The sequence below is a fragment of the Ranitomeya imitator genome, chromosome 4 (assembly GCF_032444005.1).
Source record: "Ranitomeya imitator isolate aRanImi1 chromosome 4, aRanImi1.pri, whole genome shotgun sequence".
Lineage (NCBI taxonomy): Eukaryota > Metazoa > Chordata > Amphibia > Anura > Dendrobatidae > Ranitomeya > Ranitomeya imitator.
The window spans coordinates 492,105,460-492,130,007 of NC_091285.1; the positions used below are offsets into that span (position 1 = coordinate 492,105,460).

General features: G+C 48.6%; 1 protein-coding gene across 1 annotated transcript; it reads left to right on the forward strand.

Moving 5' to 3' along the window:
* Nucleotides 1-1,470: 1,470 nt before the first annotated feature.
* Nucleotides 1,471-23,944, forward strand: ARPP19 (cAMP regulated phosphoprotein 19). The gene is made up of 3 exons (XM_069765974.1): nucleotides 1,471-1,625; nucleotides 15,850-15,972; nucleotides 22,175-23,944. The coding sequence occupies exons 1-3, from the start codon at nucleotides 1,566-1,568 to the stop codon at nucleotides 22,346-22,348; spliced, it is 357 nt and encodes a 118-aa protein (XP_069622075.1). The 5' UTR covers nucleotides 1,471-1,565; the 3' UTR covers nucleotides 22,349-23,944.
* Nucleotides 23,945-24,548: the final 604 nt, after the last annotated feature.

The window sequence follows — 24,548 nt, forward strand, 5'->3', positions numbered from 1 at the left end:
AGAGCCATCAAAATATCTGCACACCACCAAAGTTATAATAAAAATAATATAAGCTTTATTGGGAACATAATTAAAAACATCTAAAATCACACATAACCTCTGTGCAGATGCCCCTGTGAACACTGTATGCCAAAATATACATAGATATATAAACGTATGAAATCTTACAGACGTGTCCCTGCCCTCTGCACTTAATATTATTAATGTAACTATATATAGTCAAAATTTGGAATGAACACGCTGTATACAACCATATAACAACAATTATGCACACAGTCAAGTATAATACAAGCCACACAGCATGCAAATAGCATGTAACACCCCACCACAATATGCAGCTTCCAGCAAAAAAAAAAAACCCCTATGGACCCAGAGGAGCAGATAAAAAAAAAAAAAGAAACTGCCCTAGATATCCAAAGAAAGGGACAGGGGAAGATGTCCAAATATATACCCTGAAATACCCTGCATAGTCTGATCCTAGGAGTGGTCAAAAGGTGAAAATAGTGCTGGAGAAAGCACCATAGGATAAATCCTGCTGCAGGAGGCTGAATAGTCACAGGGCAAATGCGACCGGAGGAGAAGCCCAACGCGTGTCGCTGTTCTAGGACAGCTTCGTCAGGGCCTACACAGCTCAAGGACAACAGAGGGACTACAAGTGCCGCTGTTTGCCGGCGCCTACGTTGGAGAAGACGACCCTACAAGCAAGTCCTCATCAGACTGATAAGTGTTTTTCCAAAGAACTTCCGTTTACTACTGTTAGGGCCCCTTTCCACTTGCGAGGAAAACGGACGAGTGCAATCCGATAAAAAATCGGATTGCACTCGGACCAATGTTATTTAATAGGTGACATTCCATATGCAATTTTTTTTCTCAGCCGAAATCGGGCTGAGAAAAAAATCGCAGCATGCTGCGAGTCTCAGATGAGACTCGCCAATGCAAGTCAATGGGTGCGAGAAAAAAACGCATGGAATACGGACCATCCGTATTCCATCCGTTTTTACCAGATACCTTACCATTCCGTGGCACAGAACACTGTAAATAGTGTAAATGACTGTATAAAAATAGTTGCAGAGAAAAAAAAAACGGATTGCATACGGATGTAAAAACGGATGATGTGATTAAAAATCGCATTGCACTCGCATGACAATCGCATACGTTACATCCGGTTTTTCGGTCCAGATTACGGACCGTTTTTTTTTCTCACAAGTGGAAAGGAGCCCTTATACTGATTCCCGTATGTTTTTCTACTGTTTTCTCCCTGCGAGGAGAATATCGTCCCTGGTAATAACCCCCCTCCACAGTTGGTCTGTCTGTTCCATGGTGACATATTCTACCCTGCACTCTATTACATGTTTGCAGCCGATTCCGAATAGTATAAACTACAGCCCCCACAATGCTTTGCTGTAGGCGACATGACGCAAACGCTAGAAGAGGATTCCCTCGTCGTCCTGACGTCGCTGATACGTAAGAGTGACGCAGCTGGCGTAGCGGCCATCTTGGAGTAGGAGGAGCTTGGAGGTAGTGTAGTGTCAGACGGTGCTCTGAGTCCGCCGTATCTTCCCGACATGTCCGCGGATAAGCAGGAGACCAGAGCACATGAGGAGAACGCCTCTGACGAGCAGAAGGTGAGCGTGCGGGAGATGGCGGCTGCCACCACAGTGGCGCAGGGAGAAGCGCGCTCAGCGAGGGATGAGTCATGTGGTGGCTGCAGAGCCCGGCGCCCCCGTCCCCAGGGACTGACTGTGCCTGCACCCGTGTACGCCGCCCGTCAGCGGTGCCAGCCGCAGCCGCCCAGGCCCGGCACATGGCCGCGGTGTGACATGTGCGCCCTACATGAAGAAGGGGGATCAGAATGGAGGGGGATGAGCTCTGCATCCGCTCACAAGGAAGTGCTGCCCATCCCTGGTGTGTCTGCCCGCAGTGGGTGCAGACTGGGCGATCACCGAAGTCACCAGGCTGGTGGATATACAGGAGGCTCCCCGGCCTCTCCTCATGTGTGTGTATATAAAGGAGGCTCCCCGGCCTCTCCTCATGTATATATACAGGAGACTCCCCGGCCTCTCCTCATGTGTATATATACAGGAGGCTCCCCGGCCTCTCCTCATGTGTGGATATACAGGAGGCTCCCCGGCCTCTCCTCATGTGTGTATATACAGGAGACTCCCCGGCCTCTCCTCATGTGTGTATATACAGGAGACTCCCCGGCCTCTCCTCATGTATATATACAGGAGACTCCCCGGCCTCTCCTCATGTGTATATATACAGGAGGCTCCCCGGCCTCTCCTCATGTGTATATATACAGGAGGCTCCCCGGCCTCTCCTCGTGTGTATATATACAGGAGGCTCCCCGGCCTCTCCTCATGTGTGTATATACAGGAGGCTCCCCGGCCTCTCCTCATGTGTATATATACAGGAGGCTCCCCGGCCTCTCCTCATGTGTGTATATACAGGAGGCTCCCCGGCCTCTCCTCATGTGTATATATACAGGAGGCTCCCCGGCCTCTCCTCGTGTGTATATATACAGGAGGCTCCCCGGCCTCTCCTCATGTGTATATATACAGGAGGCTCCCCGGCCTCTCCTCATGTGTGTGTGTATATACAGGAGGCTCCCCGGCCTCTCCTCATGTGTGTGTATATAAAGGAGGCTCCCCGGCCTCTACTCGTGTGTATACTGGAGGCTCCCCGGCCTCTCCTCATGTGTGTGTATATACAGGAGGCTCTCCGGCCTCTCCTCGTGTGTGTATATACAGGAGGCTCCCCGGCCTCTACTCGTGTGTATACTGGAGGCTCCCCGGCCTCTCCTCATGTGTGTGTATATACTGGAGGCTCCCCGGCCTCTCCTCATGTGTGTATATACTGGAGGCTCCCCGGCCTCTCCTCATGTGTGTATATACAGGAGGCTCCCCGGCCTCTCCTCATGTGTGTGTATATACAGGAGGCTCCCCGGCCTCTACTCGTGTGTGTATACTGGAGGCTCCCCGGCCTCTCCTCATGTGTGTGTATATACTGGAGGCTCCCCGGCCTCTCCTCATGTGTGTGTGTATATACTGGAGGCTCCCCGGCCTCTCCTCATGTGTGTGTGTATACTGGAGGCTCCCCGGCCTCTCCTCATGTGTATATATACAGGAGGCTCCCCGGCCTCTCCTCGTGTGTGTGTATATACTGGAGGCTCCCCGGCCTCTCCTCATGTGTGTGTATATACTGGAGGCTCCCCGGCCTCTCCTCATGTGTATATATACAGGAGGCTCCTCGGCCTCTCCTCGTGTGTGTGTATATACAGGAGGCTCCCCGGCCTCTCCTCATGTGTATATATACAGGAGGCTCCCCGGCCTCTCCTCATGTATGTGTGTGTGTGTGTGTATATACAGGAGGCTCCCCGGCCTCTCCTCATGTGTGTATATATACAGGAGGCTCCCCGGCCTCTCCTCATGTGTGTGTGTATATACTGGAGGCTCCCTGGCCTCTCCTCATGTGTGTATATATACAGGAGGCTCCCCGGCCTCTCCTCATGTGTGTGTATATACAGGAGGCTCCCCGGCCTCTCCTCATGTGTATATATACAGGAGGCTCCCCGGCCTCTCCTCATGTGTATATACAGGAGGCTCCCCGGCCTCTCCTCATGTGTATATACAGGAGGCTCCCGGCCTCTCCTCATGTGTGTATATACAGGAGGCTCCCCGGCCTCTCCTCATGTGTGTATATACAGGAGGCTCCCCGGCCTCTCCTCATGTGTGTATATACAGGAGGCTCCCCGGCCTCTCCTCGTGTGTGTGTGTATATACAGGAGGCTCCCCGGCCTCTCCTCATGTGTATATATACAGGAGGCTCCCCGGCCTCTCCTCATGTGTGTATATACAGGAGGCTCCCCGGCCTCTCCTCATGTGTGTATATACAGGAGGCTCACCAGCCTCTCCTCATGTGTGTGTATATACAGGAGGCTCCCCGGCCTCTCCTCGTGTATATACAGGAGGCTCCCCGGCCTCTCCTGATGTGTGTATAAAGGAGGCTCCCCGGCCTCTCCTCGTGTGTGTATATATACAGGAGGCTCCCCGGCCTCTCCTCATGTGTGTGTATATATACAGGAGGCTCCCCGGCCTCTCCTCATGTGTGTGTATATACTGGAGGCTCCCCGGCCTCTCCTCGTGTGTGTGTATATATACAGGAGGCTCCCCGGCCTCTCCTCATGTGTGTGTATATATACAGGAGGCTCCCCGGCCTCTCCTCGTGTGTGTGTGTGTGTGTATATATACAGGAGGCTCCCCGGCCTCTCCTCATGTGTGTATAAAGGAGGCTCCCCGGCCTCTCCTCATGTGTGTATATATAGGAGGCTCCCCGGCCTCTCCTCATGTGTGTATATATAGGAGGCTCCCCGGCCTCTCCTCATGTGTGTGTATATATAGGAGGCTCCCCGGCCTCTCCTTGTGTGTATATACAGGAGGCTCCCCGGCCTCTCCTCGTGTGTGTATATACAGGAGGCTCCCCGGCCTCTACTCGTGTGTATACTGGAGGCTCCCCGGCCTCTCCTCATGTGTGTGTATATACTGGAGGCTCCCCGGCCTCTCCTCATGTGTATATATACAGGAGGCTCCCCGGCCTCTCCTCATGTGTGTGTGTATATACTGGAGGCTCCCCGGCCTCTCCTCATGTGTGTGTGTATACTGGAGGCTCCCCGGCCTCTCCTCATGTGTATATATACAGGAGGCTCCCCGGCCTCTCCTCATGTGTGTGTGTATATACTGGAGGCTCCCCGGCCTCTCCTCATGTGTGTGTATATACTGGAGGCTCCCCGGCCTCTCCTCATGTGTATATATACAGGAGGCTCCCCGGCCTCTCCTCGTGTGTGTGTATATACAGGAGGCTCCCCGGCCTCTCCTCATGTGTATATATACAGGAGGCTCCCCGGCCTCTCCTCGTGTGTGTGTGTATATACAGGAGGCTCCCCGGCCTCTCCTCATGTGTGTATATATACAGGAGGCTCCCCGGCCTCTCCTCATGTGTGTGTGTATATACTGGAGGCTCCCCGGCCTCTCCTCATGTGTGTATATATACAGGAGGCTCCCCGGCCTCTCCTCGTGTGTGTATATACAGGAGGCTCCCCGGCCTCTCCTCATGTGTATATATACAGGAGGCTCCCCGGCCTCTCCTCATGTGTGTGTGTGTGTATATACAGGAGGCTCCCCGGCCTCTCCTCATGTGTATATACAGGAGGCTCCCCGGCCTCTCCTCATGTGTATATACAGGAGGCTCCCCGGCCTCTCCTCATGTGTGTATATACAGGAGGCTCCCCGGCCTCTCCTCATGTGTGTATATACAGGAGGCTCCCCGGCCTCTCCTCGTGTGTGTGTATATACAGGAGGCTCCCCGGCCTCTCCTCGTGTGTGTGTATATACAGGAGGCTCCCCGGCCTCTCCTCATGTGTATATATACAGGAGGCTCCCCGGCCTCTCCTCATGTGTATATATACAGGAGGCTCCCCGGCCTCTCCTCATGTGTGTATATACAGGAGGCTCCCCGGCCTCTCCTCGTGTGTATATACAGGAGGCTCACCAGCCTCTCCTCATGTGTGTGTATATACAGGAGGCTCCCTGGCCTCTCCTCGTGTATATACAGGAGGCTCCCCGGCCTCTCCTGATGTGTGTATAAAGGAGGCTCCCCGGCCTCTCCTCGTGTGTGTATATATACAGGAGGCTCCCCGGCCTCTCCTCATGTGTGTGTATATATACAGGAGGCTCCCCGGCCTCTCCTCATGTGTGTGTATATACTGGAGGCTCCCCGGCCTCTCCTCGTGTGTGTGTATATATACAGGAGGCTCCCCGGCCTCTCCTCGTGTGTGTGTATATATACAGGAGGCTCCCCGGCCTCTCCTCATGTGTGTGTGTATATATACAGGAGGCTCCCCGGCCTCTCCTCGTGTGTGTGTGTGTATATATACAGGAGGCTCCCCGGCCTCTCCTCATGTGTGTATAAAGGAGGCTCCCCGGCCTCTCCTCATGTGTGTATATATAGGAGGCTCCCCGGCCTCTCCTCATGTGTGTATGTATAGGAGGCTCCCCGGCCTCTCCTCATGTGTGTATATATAGGAGGCTCCCCGGCCTCTCCTTGTGTGTATATACAGGAGGCTCCCCGGCCTCTCCTCATGTGTGTGTATATAAAGGAGGCTCCCCGGCCTCTACTCGTGTGTATACTGGAGGCTCCCCGGCCTCTCCTCATGTGTGTATATATAGGAGGCTCCCCGGCCTCTCCTTGTGTGTATATACAGGAGGCTCCCCGGCCTCTCCTCATGTGTGTGTATATAAAGGAGGCTCCCCGGCCTCTCCTCATGTGTATATACAGGAGGCTCCCCGGCCTCTCCTCGTGTGTATATAGAGGAGGCTCCCCGGCCTCTCCTCATGTGTATATACAGGAGGCTCCCCGGCCTCTCCTCATGTGTGTATACTGGAGGCTCCCGGCCTCTCCTCATGTGTGTGTATATGCTGGAGGCTCCCGGCCTCTCCTCATGTGTGTGTATATGCTGGAGGCTCCCGACCTCTCCTCATGTGTGTGTATATGCTGGAGGCTCTCGGCCTCTCTTCATGTGTGTATATACAGGAGGCTCCCCGGCCTCTCCTCATGTGTGTATATACAGGAGGCTCCCCGGCCTCTCCTCATGTGTGTGTATATACAGGAGGCTCCCCGGCCTCTCCTCATGTGTGTATATACAGGAGGCTCCCCGGCCTCTCCTCATGTGTGTGTATATACAGGAGGCTCCCCGGCCTCTCCTCATGTGTGTGTGTATATACAGGAGGCTCCCCGGCCTCTCCTCATGTGTGTGTATATACAGGAGGCTCCCCGGCCTCTCCTCATGTGTGTATATACAGGAGGCTCCCCGGCCTCTCCTCATGTGTGTGTATATACAGGAGGCTCCCCGGCCTCTCCTCATGTGTGTGTGTATATACAGGAGGCTCCCCGGCCTCTCCTCATGTGTGTATATATACTGGAGGCTCCCCGGCCTCTCTTCATGTGTGTATATACAGGAGGCTCCCCGGCCTCTCCTCATGTGTGTGTATATACTGGAGGCTCCCCGGCCTCTCCTCATGTGTGTGTATATACTGGAGGCTCCCCGGCCTCTCCTCATGTGTGTGTATATACTGGAGGCTCCCGGCCTCTCCTCGTGTGTATATACAGGAGGCTCCCCGGCCTCTCCTCATGTGTGTATATATATATACTGGAGGCTCCCCGGCCTCTCTTCATGTGTGTATATACAGGAGGCTCCCCGGCCTCTCCTCATGTGTGTATATATACTGGAGGCTCCCCGGCCTCTCTTCATGTGTGTGTATATACAGGAGGCTCCCCGGCCTCTCCTCATGTGTGTGTATATACTGGAGGCTCCCCGGCCTCTCCTTGTGTGTGTATATATACAGGAGGCTCCCCGGCCTCTCCTCGTGTGTGTATATACAGGAGGCTCCCCGGCCTCTCCTCATGTGTGTGTATATGCTGGAGGCTCCCGGCCTCTCCTCATGTGTGTGTATATGCTGGAGGCTCCCGGCCTCTCCTCATGTGTGTGTATATGCTGGAGGCTCCCGGCCTCTCCTCATGTGTGTGTATATGCAGGAGGCTCCCCGGCCTCTCCTCATGTGTGTATATACAGGAGGCTCCCCGGCCTCTCCTCATGTGTGTATATACAGGAGGCTCCCCGGCCTCTCCTCATGTGTGTATATACAGGAGGCTCCCCGGCCTCTCCTCATGTGTGTGTATATACAGGAGGCTCCCCGGCCTCTCCTCATGTGGGTATATACAGGAGGCTCCCCGGCCTCTCCTCATGTGTGTATACTGGAGGCTCCTGGCCTCTCCTCATGTGTGTGTATATACTGGAGGCTCCCGGCCTCTCCTCATGTGTGTATATACAGGAGGCTCCCCGGCCTCTCTTCATGTGTGTATATACAGGAGGCTCCCCGGCCTCTCCTCATGTGTGTATATACAGGAGGCTCCCCGGCCTCTCCTCATGTGTGTGTATATACTGGAGGCTCCCCGGCCTCTCCTCGTGTGTGTGTGTGTGTATATAGAGGAGGCTCCCCGGCCTCTCCTTGTGTGTGTATATATACAGGAGGCTCCCCGGCCTCTCCTTATGTGTGTATATATACAGGAGGCTCCCCGGCCTCTCCTTATGTGTATATATACAGGAGGCTCCCCGGCCTCTCCTTATGTGTATATATACAGGAGGCTCCCCGGCCTCTCCTTGTGTATATATACAGGAGGCTCCCCGGCCTCTCCTCATGTGTATATATACAGGAGGCTCCCCGGCCTCTCCTCGTGTGTGTGTATATATATATATATATATATATATATTTATTTTATTAGTCATGGCCAAAAGTATTGACACCCCTGCAATTCTGTCAGATAATACTCATTTTCTTCCTGAAAATGATTGCAAACACAAATTATTTGGTATTATTATCCCCATTTAATTTGTCTTAAATGAAAAAACACAAAAGAGAATGAAGCAAAAAATTGATCATTTCACACAAAACTCCAAAAATGGGCCAGACAAAAGTATTGGCACCCTTAGCCTAATAATTGGATGCACAACCTTTAGCCAAAATAACTGCGACCATCAATGAGTTTCTTACAATGCTCTGCTGGAATTTTAGACCATTCTTCTTTGGCAAACTGCTCCAGGTCCCTGATATTTGAAGGGTGCCTTCTCCAAACTGCCATTTTTAGATCTCTCCACAGGTGTTCTATGGGATTCAGGTCTGGACTCATTGCTGGCCACCTTAGAAGTCTCCAGTGCTTTCTCTCAAACCATTTTCTAGTGCTTTTTGAAGTGTGTTTTGGGTCATTGTCCTGCTGGAAGACCCATGACCTCTGAGGGAGACCCAGCTTTCTCACACTGGGCCCTACATTATGCTGCAAAATATGTTGGTAGTCTTCAGACTTCATAATGCCATGCACACGGTCAAGCAGTCCAGTGCCAGAGGCAGCAAAGCAACCCCAAAACATCAGGGAACCTCCGCCATGTTTGACTGTAGGGACCGTGTTCTTTTCTTTGAATGCCTCTTTTTTTCTCCTGTAAACTTGTTGATGCCTTTGCCCAAAAAGCTCTAGTTTTGTCTCATCGGACCAGAGAACATTCTTCCAAAACGTTTTAGGCTTTTTCAGGTAAGTTTTGGCAAACTCCAGCCTGGCTTTTTTATGTCTCGGGTTAGAAGTGGGGTCTTCCTGGGTCTCCTACCATACAGTCCCTTTTTATTCAGATGCCGACGGATAGTACGGGTTGACACTGTTGTACCCTCGGACTGCAGGGCAGCTTGAACTTGTTTGGATGTTAGTTGAGGTTCTTTATCCAACATCAGCACAATCTTGCGTTGAAATCTCTTGTCAATTTTTCTTTTCCCTTCACATCTAGGGAGGTTAGCCACAGTGCCATGGGCTTTAAACTTCTTGATGACACTGCGCACGGTAGAAACAGGAACATTCAGGTCTTTGGAGATGGTCTTGTTTCCTTGAGATTGCTCATGCTTCCTCACAATTTGGTTTCTCAAGTCCTCAGACTGTTCTTTGGTCTTCTTTCTTTTCTCCATGCTCAATGTGGTACACACAAGGACACAGGACAGAGGTTGAGTCAACTTTAATCCATGTCAACTGGCTGCAAGTGTGATTAAAGGTACCTTCACACTCAGCGACGCTGCAGCGATACCGACAACGATGTCGATCGCTGCAGCGTCGCTGGAGAGCTGTCACACAGACCGCTCTCCAGTGACCAACGATGCCGGTAACCAGGGTAAACATTGGGTTACTAAGCGCAGGGCCGCGCTTAGTAACCCGATGTTTACCCTGGTTACCAGCGTAAAAGTAAAAAAAAAAACCACTACATACTTGCCTTCCGCTGCCTGTCCCCGGCGCTGTGCTTTCCTGCACTGACTGTGAGCACAGCGGCCGGAAAGCAGAGCGGTGACGTCACCGCTGTGCTTTCCGGCTGGCCGGCGCTCACAGCCAGTGCAGAGAAGCACAGCGCCGGGGACAGGCAGCGGAAGGTAAGTATGTAGTGTTTTTTTTACTTTTACGCTGGTAACCAGGGTAAACATCGGGTTACTAAGCGCGGCCCTGTGCTTAGTAACCCGATGTTTACCCTGGTTACCGACATCGTTGGTCGCTGGAGAGCGGTCTGTGTATACAGGAGGCTCCCCGGCCTCTCCTCGTGTGTGTATATACACACACGAGGCTCCCCGGCCTCTCCTCGTGTGTCTATATACAGGAGGTGTCCCCGGCCTCTCCTCGTGTGTGTACATACAGGAGGCTCCCCGACCTCTCCTCGTGTGTGTGTGTGTGTATATACAGGAGGCTCCCCGGCCTCGGTACTTGGCTTGTGTTGAATAGGTGGCTGCTTTTTAGTTCTATTTATTATTCTAGTAGGATTGTTGGGCAGGCTATTGCTCTCTGGAAGCAGTCTGGGAACTAGTAAGGGTATGTGCAGACGATCAGGAATTGTCAGCGCTTTGGATGTAGCACATGTCCACTGCGTCCATAGAGCTGCCGGCTATTGAACACGGGTGAATCCACAGGTGAAATTTATCTACCTGTGTCTCTGCAAAATAAATAGACATGCTGCCGTCTGGAGACACGCGCTGTATGTCCATCTCCGTGGGCATCTCTGGAAGCATACTTGGCATGGGTTTTCTTGAAATCCCATCCGCTATGCTGTAACATCTGGACGCTGCGGGTCGTACACTATGCAAGTACGCAGTGTCCAACCCGCAGCGTTTACTGATCCGTGTGCACATGCCCTAATAGGAACTGACAATAGTGCGGAAAAATGTCTGTCCTTCTTATATTGCCTTTAATTCACATATCTCCAGTGGGGTGAGCCTGTAGAAGAAATAAAAATTGTCAGTTAGCTGGTGCTGTTCAAAAGTGGGCACTGGATGCTAATAACTGATAGGGCTGCTGACACATGGTCCAGGACATGGCCGGAGGCACTACTATGACCACAGGGTGCCTCCCTGAATCTGTTTTGCACTCATTGCTCACTGAACAAACTCCAATTTAAAGTGAACCTGTCTGCACAAATTTAGAATGTAAAGACCTGTCGGTAATGGTGCTATAATACAGATTAGTGATACTTTTGGTGAAGAAATCCGCTTTGTTGTTCTTAATTAATGACCATTTTGAATTGTCTGCTAATTAGCTTCGGTGCAGAGGGGCAGGACTGGAGACAGGTTACTGCTGAGATTTCAGAGGAGGCCGGGGCCTTGTCTGTCTCCAGGCATCCTTGGGGTTTATTTCCCATTATTAAAAATCCGTTTTAGTCCTGGAAAACAGTTGTCTATGAATAAAGCAGCTGTGTACAAACCTGTTCTGGCAGCTGTGTGATAGCAGCTGCTGACATCCCCATTTTAACTTTTTTATGGATGTTTTGTAGATGCTCCTATTTAATATATCTGTAAGTACTGTGCCATCTTAAGTGCATTTAAAATTGGCTGGAGTCAGTGGATGACTCTGGTCTTTTCATAAATGGGCATTTTTGTTTGGTGCAGTGGCTGACTGTTAAACTGTGTACCAGTCATTACTGAATGTGGCACTGTACACGGCCCCAGCTGGATCTTATAGTATTAGTTGCATACAAACTGGTGGGGGGAGCAGGGTGTACTGTGATATGTTCATTTGACATATTAAAGAGATCCTGTCACCAGAAAAAAAATGCTATTAATATGCACATGTGGGGTTAATCTTCAGGTTAATAGCTTTACTATCCTGCCCAACACCTGCACTTGCCCAAACACTAAAATTAACTTTATTCCCCCTGCAGCGTTTTGGTTTCTGTCACGGGGCTGTGCCGATTCAATCACCGCTTTGAATATACAGAGCGGCGATGGTAACCACACCTATGGCACTGGCTGACCACCGGTCCCAATGCAAAGGGACTGTCAGTCAGTGCTGGGGGCACTGTTACAGCCGCTGCTCTGTATACTCAGTGACTGAGCCGGTGCTGCCCCTGGGACTGAAACTGTGACACTTGGGGGAATATTTCACTTCTATGCAGCTCGTGGGCTGGAGGCGCGTTGGCTGGAGGCTGCGCGTGCAGCGCGTTGGCTGGAGGCGTGGAGGCTGGTCTAAAGGTGATCTTGGTGGACATTTTTGTCATTGCAGCACAAATTTCAATCTGGTTGCTGCTTCTTGACCTGCAAAATGAGCTATTTATTAGGGTTATTGTGATCAAGACCCCTGGCAATAAGCGAACTGGCTCGTGGTCTACATTTGATGGCTTGTTCTATATGTATGTAGGAGCACCACTAAAGAGTGCCTGTCATACAGAATTCAATGAGACATCTGGGAAACAGAATCAATTTGTTAAATCTTTCATCTTACTCATTGCCCACACAAGTATGTATCAGTCTCAGAAGTTCTGAGTTAGTAGAACTTTGCAGCGTCTTTATGAAAACCCTTTTGTACTATTTACAATGTAAAGAAGAGGAGCTATTACCATTTTTTAGATATTGGGTTATAGTGGAAATTAGCATATATACTTTAAGGGGAATCTGTCGTTAAAAAAAAAAAAAAAAAAAAAAAAATTAAACAACTTGATTGTTAAAAGCATTCTGAAGCTTCCCGGCGCCCACACTGAGAGCCCTACTGCCAGGATTAAATGATCTTCATTCCTAGCAGAAGCCCTGGGCTTTCAGTCACCATTCAGTGTATAGTGAGCAGCAGCTGTAACTGCGCACCTGACTGACAGCTGGTTCTAATGTGCTGACTGCAGCTGAGGCGCCAGGATACACTGATCTTACTGACAGCACATACTGTGATTGCAGCTGCTAGGAGAGCAGAGCTGTGTATCATTGCATACTGTTCTGCATCTATCCCAGGAATTTTGAAGTACCGTATATACTCGAGTATAAACCGACCCCCCCCCCCCCCCTAATTTTGCCACAAAAAACTGCGAAAACTTATTGACTCGAGTATAAGCCTAGGGTAGGAAATGCAGCAGCTACTGGTAAATTTCAAAAATAAAAATAGATGCTCCATACCGTTCATTATTGCCCCATAGATGCTCCATATACAACTGTGCTATATACAATGCTCTATACCGTTCATTATTGCCCCATAGATGCTCCATATACAACTGTGCTACATACAATGCTCTATACCGTTCATTATGGCCCCATAGATGCTCCTTATAAAGCTGTGCCATATATGCTCTGCACCGTTCATTATGGCCCCATAGATTCTCCTTATAAAGCTGTGCCATATATATTGCTCTGCACCTTTGATTATGGCCCCATAGATGCTCCTTATCAAGCTGTGCCCCATATAGATTGCTCTGCACCGTTGATTATGGCCCCATAGATGCTCCTTATAAAGCTGTGCCCCATATAGAATGCTCTGCACCGTTGATTATGGCCCCATAATATATAATGCTGCTGGTGCTGCAATAAAAAAAAAAATCACATACTCACCTGTCTTCGCTCAGGACGCCGGCGCTTTCAATATTTACCTGCTCCTCGGTCGGCTCCGTCTCCAGCACTGACGCTCAGCAGAGGGCGCGCACTGACTACGTCACCGCGCCCTCTAACCTGAGCGTCACTGCTAGAGGACGCTGCAGACGGAGCCGCACCGGAGCGAGGAGCAGGTAAATATAGGGCAGCGCTGCGCTCCCCGTATACTTACCTGCTCCTGGCGTGGTCCCTGCTGTCCCTGGCTTCCCCGGCGCTGCAGCTTCTTCCTGTAATTGAGCGGTCACAGTTACCGATCATTTACAGCAATGAATATGCGGCTCCTCCCCTATTGGAGGTGGAGCTGCCTATTCATTTCTGTAATGAGCGGTGCCATGTGACCGCTCAATACAGGAAGAATCTGCAGCGCCGGGGAAGCCAGGGACTGCAGGGACCGCGCCGGGAGTAGGTAAGTATAACTACACAGCCCCCGCTCCCCCTCACCTGCCGACCCCCGGGTATGACTCGAGTATAAGCCGAGAGGGGGACTTTCAGCCCAAAAAAATGGGCTGAAAATCTCGGCTTATACTCGAGTTTATACGGTAATTAAATATATTGCCAACTGACTGTAAATTTTTGACCACTGATGTGACTGCTTTCAAAGACAGTCGACAATACATTGATAGGAGGTAATCGCTCCCACAGTGTATCACTGAGCTGCCCTGAGAGAGTTCACCGGAGTTCATGAGCTGATCAGCTCCGGTGATCTCCCTTACGGCTCCACTGCTGCGTGGGCAAGTTCTCAAGCAGCGGTGCTGTAAGTGAGAGCATCGAAGCTGATGAACTCTCATTCTGATGGGTGTCACTGTGATCCCAAGTCTCCTCTCTTCTTGCTTCATGTGGATGATGCATCCTATGTCATCTACACAGTGTCCTCAGCATCGCACTCCTGCGCAAGCGCACTTCACTATGCCTTGCTGAGGTCAGAGGAAAGCATGTGTGGGGAAAGGCCAAAAAGAGCCAGCACATGTGCACTACAATGCTTTGCTCTACCCTCGGCACTGCAGAGTAGTGTGCCTGCACATGAGCGTGACTGGGGCACTGTGTGGATGACGTAGAACATGTCATCCACACAGAGCCAGAAGAGAGGAGACATTGGTTCATGAACAGCGACGCCCATCGGACCAGATTGATCTGTTGGCGAATATATTGGTGACTTATACAGTATTTAGAATGCTGCATATATCACAGTGCCAACAGGTGCTGGCCCTACTTATATGGGAAGAACCTGGTGACCGGTAACCATTGCAGGTACGTTGTACTAAAAGTGTAAAGATATTTTATTTTGCTTTTATTCCTAATAGTGTAGTTAAAATCACAAACTTAGCGGGTTTTTTATTTTGGTTTGTTTTTTGTGACACTTTTTTTATTTTTTGATGAATCTGGGAATCCCTGTGAATGCTGGGATATTCAAACGAAGTGGCACCCTTCTCTATAGGAAGGGGCATCGGTGGTGCTCGTTTTTGGGTCTGGGCTAGTCCCTGCTGTTTCTCTGTACAATGTTTGCACTCTGAGATCAGCAATAAAGAGGCGGCAGCAGAGAGCGTTCTCTGAATACCTGTCATGCAAAGATCAGCGCTGCCCTGCAAGTGAAGTCACTGCATGCCGGATATTTTGACAATGATCTGTCGCCGGCTCCTTATTGGTGCTCTGAGCAGGTAACCCAAAATGCTGTCTTTGTGCACATGGTGCTGAGACTAGCCCAGCCCCTGAAATGGATGTCACTGACACTTCGTTTCAGGGAGAGAGCAGGGGCTGTGATCTGCCTCTTGTATCTTCCAGTTTTCTCATTGGCCACTAGCCCTAATATTAGATTCGTACTGTTCTGAGCAAATGACTTGTCAACAAGTCTCATTGTAGAAGCAAATATATAGGATCCACCATTCACATTAAAGCTAGAGATCTATCTAGATATCAATATACGCCATATGGGCTTCTTGTTAGGTATCAATATAGATATGGAAACTCAATGAAAAAGATTATCAAACATTTTTAAAAAGCACATTTAAATTAAAAACAGTTTAAAGAAGAAATGTAATTTTCTGAGTATACAATATGTTACTGTACAAATTTTAGTACACATACTAATTTAATGTACAGGTACGTAATATTGCCTATTCTGGAGCGTTCACTTTTTAATTAATAACCTAATCACAGGAAGGAGGATTACAATGAAAACTAACATGTATATGTGTATATAAATACAATATATATTTTCATGTGATCCATCATTCTCAATTGATTCACAATAATAAAACAAAGTAAAGTTTTAGTTTAGTGTGTTAATAAAAATTAACTATAGATGAGTGCTCCTGGTGTTGGAAATGGATTTACATTGTACTTAATATTCTTATTATTATGGTTGACTTTTCTTCTGAAGGAGATGGAGGATAAGGTGGTCAGCCCAGAAAAAGCAGAAGAGGCTAAATTAAAAGCAAGATATCCGCATCTTGGTCCTAAACCAGGAGGTTCAGACTTCTTGAGAAAACGGCTACAGAAAGGGGTAAGATTATCTATATTCTGGCTGGTTCTGTACGTTTTCTTGTGTTTACCCTTTTACCTGCAAGAACGTATGTAATGTTTCATGCCTATAAATGCCACAGCTAGCTACCTTGTTAAACCCGAAGTCTTAGATTTCAAGTGTCACCAGGCTTAATATTTTATGTGCAGTATTCAGGGCCGCAGCATGGAAAGCACTCCTTCCTGTATTTGTAAGGAAGAGGTGGATGGGAATAGCAGGAAGTCACATCAGAAAGAAAGATCGTAGCTTGTTACTGTGCTCTCCCCAACTTTCCCTAAAAGCATGGGAGTTCAGAACCTTTTTTTTCTGATCTACAATCGCTCCCCTTGAGTGACAGGTCTCTCTCTGCATGTATAGAGGGACTTGTCAGTCAAGGGTAGCGGGCGGGAGAAGCCCATACCTTTTTGACTCGTTTACAGTGTGGCTTGGTCCGCTGCGGGTTTTACTGTGCATTATTCTCTGATGCCACAGCATTTCAGAGTCAAACGAGTGGCTGAACTCTTATAGCCAGCGCCTGATACATGCTGGCTGTGGTCGGGCAGCATCTATCTGCTTTCATGTTGCCTTTTAAATATAAGTGCACATACCTTCATAAAATCACCATAAGTACCGTATATACTCGAGTATAAGCCGACCCCCCTAATTTTGCCACAAAAAACTGGGAAAACTTATTGACTCGAGTATAAGCCTAGGGTAGGAAATGCAGCAGCTACTGGTGAATTTCAAAAATAAAAATAGATGCTCCATACCGTTTATTATTGCCCCATAGATGCTCCATATACAACTGTGCTATATATAATGCTCTGCATCGTTCATTATGGCCCCATAGATGCTCCACATAAAGCTGTGCCATATGGAATGCTCTATACCGTTCATTATGGCCCCATAGATGCTCCATAGAAAGCTGTGCCCCATATATATATATTGCTCTGCACCGTTGATTATGGCCCCATAGATGCTCCTTATAAAGCTGTGCCCCATATAGAATGCTCTGCACCGTTGATTATGGCCCCATAGGTGCTCCATATATAATGCTGTGCCATATAGAATGTTGCTGGTGCTGCATTAAAAAAAAAAATCACATACTCGCCTCTCTTGCTCAGGACGCCGGCGCTTTCGATATTTACCTGCTCCTCGTGCGGCTCCGTCTCCAGCACTGACGCTCAGCAGAGGGCGCGCACTGACTACGTCACAGCGCCCTCTAACCTGAGCGTCACTGCTAGAGGACGCTGGAGACGGAGCCGCACCGGAGCGAGGAGCAGGTAAATATAGCGCAGCGCTGCGCTCCCCATATACTCACCTGCTGCGGCGCGGTCCCTGCAGTCCCTGGCTTCCCCGGTGCTGCAGCTTCTTCCTGTAATTTAGTGGTCACAGTTACCGATCATTTACAGCAATGAATATGCGGCTCCTCCCCTATGGGAGGTGGAGCCACCTATTCATTTCTGTAATGAGCGGTGCCATGTGACCACTCAGTACAGGAAGAATCTGCAGCGCCGGGGAAGCCAGGGACTGCAGGGACCGCGCCGCAACAGATTAAGTATATCTACACAGCCCCCGCTCCCCCTCACCTGCCGACCTCCCGGTATATGACTCGAGTATAAGCCGAGAGGGGGACTTTCAGCCCCAAAAAATGGGCTGAAAATCTCGGCTTATACTCGAGTATTTACGGTATATGTGCTTGTAGCTCAAACATTCGTCGTCTTTTAGGCATGTTGATCCTGGATATGTAATCCAGTGAGCAAAACTTATTAGAAGTACTAGTCATCCACAAAAAGGATACCATAGTCAAAAACTATCCTAATAACTGGCACCTTCAGTCCCCCATGCCTAATAAAGACCCCATAATGGCTTACTGGAAAACAATGTTCATATTGTTAGACAGCCTGAACACATGTGGGGATTCCCTAAGGGTACCGTCACACAGTGCAATTTTGATCGCTACGACGGCACGATTCGTGACGTTCGAGCGATATAGTTACGAGATCGCAGTGTCTGACACGCTCCTGCGATCAGGGACCCCGCTGAGAATCGTACGTCGTAGCAGATCGTTTGAAACTTTCTTTCGTCGTCTAGTGTCCCGCTGTGGCGGCATGATTGCATGGTGTAACATATATCGTATACGATGTGCGCATAGTAACCAACGGCTTCTACATCGCACATACGTCATGAAATTATCGCTCCAGCGTCTTAGATTGCAAAGTGTGACAGCAGTCTACGACGCTGGAGCGATATTGTTACGACGCTGGAGCGTCACGGATCGTACCGTCGTAGCGATGAAAATTGCACTGTGTGACGGTACCCTAACAGGCAACAGCTGCGAATCATGCAGCCGCCGGGACTCCGGATACTCAGATAACACCCGAGCATGCTCAAGATAAGACGTTATCCGAGCACGTTCACTCATCACTCATCCACACACAATCTGGTTAGATTTAAAACGGATAAAGGACCATAACAAGTACCATCACGCAGTAGCAAAAAATAAATACCGTATATACTCGAGTATAAGCCGACCCGAGTATAAGCCGACCCCCCTAATTTTGCCACAAAAAACTGGGAAAACTTATTGACTCGAGTATAAGCCTAGGGTGGAAATGCAGCATTTACCGGTGAATTTCAAAAATAAAAATAGATCATTATTTCCCCATAGCTGTGCCATATAGTGCTCTGCACCGTTCATATTTCCCCATAGGTGTGAACCATATAGTGCTCTGCACCGTTCATTGTGCCCCCTAGCTGTGCCATATACGGTGCTCTGCACCGTTCATTGTGCCCCATAGATGTGCCATATACGGTGCTCTGCACCGTTCACTGTGCCCCATAGCTGTGCCATATACGGTGCTCTGCACCGTTCACTGTGCCCCATAGCTGTGCTGTGCCATATACGGTGCTCTGCACCGTTCACTGTGCCCCATACATAGCTGTGCTGTGCCATATACGGTGCTCTGCACCGTTCACTGTGCCCCATAGCTGTGCTGTGCCATATACGGTGCTCTGCACCGTTCACTGTGCCCCATAGCTGTGCTGTGCCATATACGGTGCTCTGCACCGTTCACTGTGCCCCATAGCTGTGCTGTGCCATATACGGTGCTCTGCACCGTTCACTGTGCCCCATAGCTGTGCTGTGCCATATACGGTGCTCTGCACCGTTCACTGTGCCCCATAGCTGTGCTGTGCCATATACGGTGCTCTGCACCGTTCACTGTGCCCCATAGATGTTCCACATAAATTTGTGCCGCCGCAATAAAGAAAAAAAAACACATACTCACCTCCCTTGATTGCAGCTCCCGGCGTCTCGTTCCGGCGCCTCCATCTTCCCGGCGTCTCTGCTCTGACTGATCAGGCAGAGGGCGCCGCGCACACTGTATGCGTCATCGCGCCCTCTGCCTGAACAGTCAGAGAGCAGAGACGCCGGGAAGATGGAGGCGCCGGCCGGGAAGATGGATCGGCGCCCGGCGGCTGGAACGTGGACAGGTGAATATAACATACTCACCTAGTCCTGGCGATCCTCGCGCTGTCCCCTCCTGTCTTCGGTGCCGCAGCTTCTTTCTCTATCAGCGGTCACCGGCACCGCTGATTAGAGAAATGAATAAGCGGCTCCGCCCCTATGGGAGGTGGAGCCGCTTATTCATTTCTGTAATGAGCGGTCCCACGTGACCGCTGAAGAGAGGAAGAAACTGCAGCGCCGAAGCCCGTGGGACGGCAGGGACAGCGCGAGGATCGCTGGGACTAGGTAAGTATACCTCAGCGCCCGCTCCCCCTCACCTGCCGACCCCACCGCTACCGTGACTCGAGTATAAGCCGAGGGGGGCACTTTCAGCCCAAAAATTTGGGCTGAAAATCTCGGCTTATACTCGAGTATATACGGTAAATAAAAAAAATTAAACAATTATCAATCACTGGGGGAACCCAGAGGCCTCTATTCTGATTCCAATGCGTAAACCCTGACGATTATCAGGGTCATTAGAGAACTCGATGATAGAGGATTAATGCTGATTGGTATATGTTCCTAGTGTGATTATTGTGTAAGGCGGTATAGTGTTAGAAGCTCGTGACCCCCGCCAGGCATTTACCAAGGAACCCAAATATATTAGTAAGATATGAGGTGTCCCTTATTTGGGGAGTATACTACACTCCTGCTGTATGGGACATCCAACTGGACTCACTGTCATCGATGTTGTCCAAAACTATACATAACCCAGCACAAGATGTAAATGCCAGTGCCCCGTTAGAAGCCATTGAATCCAAACTTGTTTCTTGGTCTTGCACTGACTACGATACGATACGATACGATACACTTTATTGATCCCGTGGGAAATTATGGTATCACAGCAGCACGACTTAAAACATAAAAATCATAAAGGAATTACATAGTTGATATGACAGTTTGACAGAAGAACATTATACATTAGAATAGGACATACACAACAAGTGAACTGAAATGTAGAGAAATAAGTAGACATTCACCTTGGTGGTTTAACCCTAATGTTATTGTTGTACATTCCCATGGCAGTTGGCACAAACTATTTCCTATATTTTTCCTTCTTACACCTCAGGAGTATAAGCCGGTTACAGGATAAGTGGAACAGGGATATGTGTAAGAGTTTCAAGGGAAAATGAAGACCCGAAAGAGTAAAAAGAAAAGGGGGAGGAGAGGAGGAAAAAACAAAGTGTAAAAATAAATTTGCTAAGTATCTGTAAAGGTGTGATTGATTGTTGTTGGTGCCTCGTCACTTAATTTTTGCCCTTATTTCAGTCTATAACCGCGATTCATTGTCTGTGAAAACCCTCCCTTCCTGCTGAGTTCTCACTCCTGCAGCATGGCACTGTCCTCCAGCGTTTCCCAGACCCCAGGCCTCACTGCCACCACAGGTCATTTTCAGGATTTTCTTTGTAAAGGTATCAGGAATTCTCACCCGTGCAACTCTGTGGAAATCCTGAAAACATGACCTTGAATTTGGGAAACCCTGCTCCATGAGCTAAAAAATCCCGATATTTTTGTGCAAATTGCCTCTTTGCAGCACTTGTTTTTTTTTCCCACAGCTCTGCTCTTTTCTCTGACACACAGTAAGGGTACCGTCACACAGTGGCATTTTGATCGCTACGACGGCACGATTTGTGACGTTCCAGCGATATATCCGTGACGTTCCAGCGATCTCGCTGTGTCTGACACGCTCCTGCGATCAGGGACCCCGCTGAGAATCGTACGTCGTAGCAGATCGTTTGAAACTTTCTTTCATCGTCTAGTGTCCCGCTGTGGCGGCATGATCGCATGGTGTAACAAAGGTGTGCACGATATTGTATACGATGTGCGCATAGTAACCAACGGCTTCTACATCGCACATACGTCATGAAATTATCGCTCCAGCGTCGTACATTGCAAAGTGTGACAGCAGTCTACGACGCTGGAGCGATATTGTTACGATGCTGGAGCGTCACAGATCGTGCCGTCGTAGCGATCAAAATGCCACTGTGTGACGGTACCCTAAGGTGTGCTCCATAAACCTCAGTCTTTTCCCTTCCACCACGCTGGTTTCTCCCCACCTCCCACAGAGTGCTTTTATTAGATGGTGCCCACGTGTAGGCGATAGTGCTGCAGTGATAATCACATGTACACTACACACTGGCATGTTGCGTGCATGTCACACATTAGTGTTCTTGTGGAGGGGGTAACACTGACATTCAGACTGGGCAGCCATGAATCAAGCCATGCCGCCGGAGCCGTCTACTGTCCCAGAAGGTAGAGGGGGTGATGAGGAGCAGCTTTTCTTAGGTACAGATCCTAGAATTTCTCAGCTTCCGGCCAGTAGGTAAGTAGTATGAGACCTTCAAAAACGTTGGCCTTGAGCTGGCATGGGAGACAAGGGCTTCATTATCTCACTTGGTTGCTTCAGTTAAGAAAAGTGTTGAGTGCGCTTTACAGTTTTTCCTGGGTCATACATGTAGCCACAAACCTGACCAATTGCGGTTGCCTGTAATTGTATAGTGCCTGTAATTGTATAGTGCATGTTGGCATTTTAACATTGTACAAGGTTTGTCTTTACTTATTTAATTACAGAATATACAGGAGGAAGAGTAGAATATCTTCATGGTTATTTTTTTTATATCGAGATTTTAGAAGTGTTGATAATTGTGAATATTGTCCCAACTTTGAAATAACTAAAACTTTCTTTTCTTGTGATAGCAAAAGTATTTTGACTCTGGAGACTACAATATGGCTAAAGCAAAGATCAAGAACAAGCAACTTCCTACTGCTGCTGCTCCAGACAAGACTGAGGTCACGGGAGATCATATTCCCACTCCGCAAGACCTGCCCCAGAGGAAACCTTCTCTTGTGGCCAGCAAACTGGCTGGTTGATGAGCCGGCTCGTGTGCATGAACACCACCTCATTTCCATCTCTCTTCCTTTCTAGACCTTCTGTTTTCTCTGCTCCTCCTCCCCGTACACTAATAGTCAGTCGGGCAGCTTAGCAGGCCATAGTAGTGCAAGCTGCTGTCTTGAGTGTGAAATTCTGTAGGTTCAGATTAGTAGTTTCAAACCGATGCACTGATGAACAGATCTGTTTTGGTATAGCAATGTAAAGTCATTTACTTGAAATCAAGACAAATGTACATAATGCCTATTTCCTAGCGGTAGGACTGGTGTGAACAATGGACACTTGAGTTTTACCATTTTTAATGCCTGTTTGTTTTTTCTTTTCTCTACCTTCTAGTTTTCATACTGTATTACTTTTTTAATTTAAGGTTTCTGTTCCTTTTTGACATTTAATTTGAAGGTTAAGACCACAATCTTATGTTTTGAGAGGGAGTAAAGCAAAACTGTCAAATCAAACTGGGTTCTCAAAGGTTTTTCCTCACTTTGCCCTTTTAACTTGAATGGCCTTAAACCTTTCTCAGCTTTAACGATAGGATTTGACTTGGGCAATATTTGCTCACACTGCTGTAACCTGTTGTGAACCTAGTACACTATGAAAGTGATACCCCTAGTTGAATCTGGTGTTTTTCCTGGTTAGTAACATAGATCCTTCTGTTGAAGACTCGGATGAAGTGCGCATGTGCATAGACTGTTGAATTCACTTCTGTGCCATTTTGTAAATACAATAGTTTTGCACAACCTTTTTGCAGATGTGTACTAACTTTTACAGTTTACAATATTGACGTGTAAATCTGTAGCACATTTTAGCTCCTTTTAAATTCCCAGCAGTGGTTTTCTGTTTCCAGGCTTTTCTTAATCATCCTAGATTCATGTCTTTTGCGTGAATTTATGCATGATTTTGTTTTATTGGGGCAAACAACCTTCCATGTACTTCAAGTCTGGCAAATTAGAAGACTTCTGCCTTGCTGCTGCAATGGAAGTGAAGTGGATATCCTCTCCCTGTATTTGGCACACATTTTGTAGACATGCTGGAGAGTGATTTGCATGCCAGAATTGCATGTGATGACCTCTTTTACCAAGGACCTGCATGTCACTGTTGAGATCCACATGCTTTCATCTGTGGCAGTAAAAGGTATTTGCTATGTCATTGAGGGGCGACCATCATTATTGTAGGTATTGCTAATCTACAGCTTCTTTGGAAGTGTTCAGTAACTGATGAGAAGACTAATTTTATCCATCCCACAATAGGCATGTGTCCCAGTGACCTATACATTGCCTCATGCAAAGTTAAGTTTGTATCAGGGTTGTGACCAGCGGATGAAATGACCAATGTGAATTTACATTTGGGGCATAGATAATGAAAAAAATATTATATATGAAAAATACAATTTACGAAATAAAACTCCAGTTTGTTTCTCTGCTAAACCCTTGAGGTGTATAATATTACTGTGCTTATTGATGTCCTGCAGTTGTTAACTGGTATCGACATTTACAAGTGGTTTAATGTTGCATAAAGCCTCCAATAATGCTGGATATACTGAACATTTATGAATATTGTTAATAAAGATTGCAACTGTTCTTGTAGGCTCGTGTTTGTATTTCAGGACATCACCACATTCATTCTGTACCTGATTAATTCATGTCACTTCATTCACTTTCTATCCTTAACCTCTTCACGACATGTGCCATACTAGTACTGTGCATGTTGTCCCTCCCTCCGGTGCTGAGCCCACATCTTTCCTGGCACATGTCAGCTGTTTTGAACAGCTGACATGTGCCTTTAACAGCCGCGGGTTGAATCACAATCTACCCGCGGCGGTTGACTAGTTAAATGCCGCTCTCTTTTACGGTAACTCGTGTTTTCCCTTCCCCCATGACGGCACACCTGAGAGAGGATCCGCCCAGCCAGGACAAAAACCCCTACTGAAAATAAAAGGGCGGTACCTCTCGGTCGCTTCAGTTGGGTTTCCTGTCCTGACAGGGACCCTCGTGCTGAACACGGCGGTGATTCCACTTACCCAGGTCCCGTCCCGGCGTGGAAGAAACAGGCAGCGCCTGTGCGTCGGGTTCGGGAATCTGGATGCGCCGTCCGCAGGTCCCCCGGGTCTCTGCGTCCGAGCGGGCGTTGTTGCAGCACGGTCGGATATCCTGGGTCCTTCCGTGGCTGCCACGCCGCCCTCCT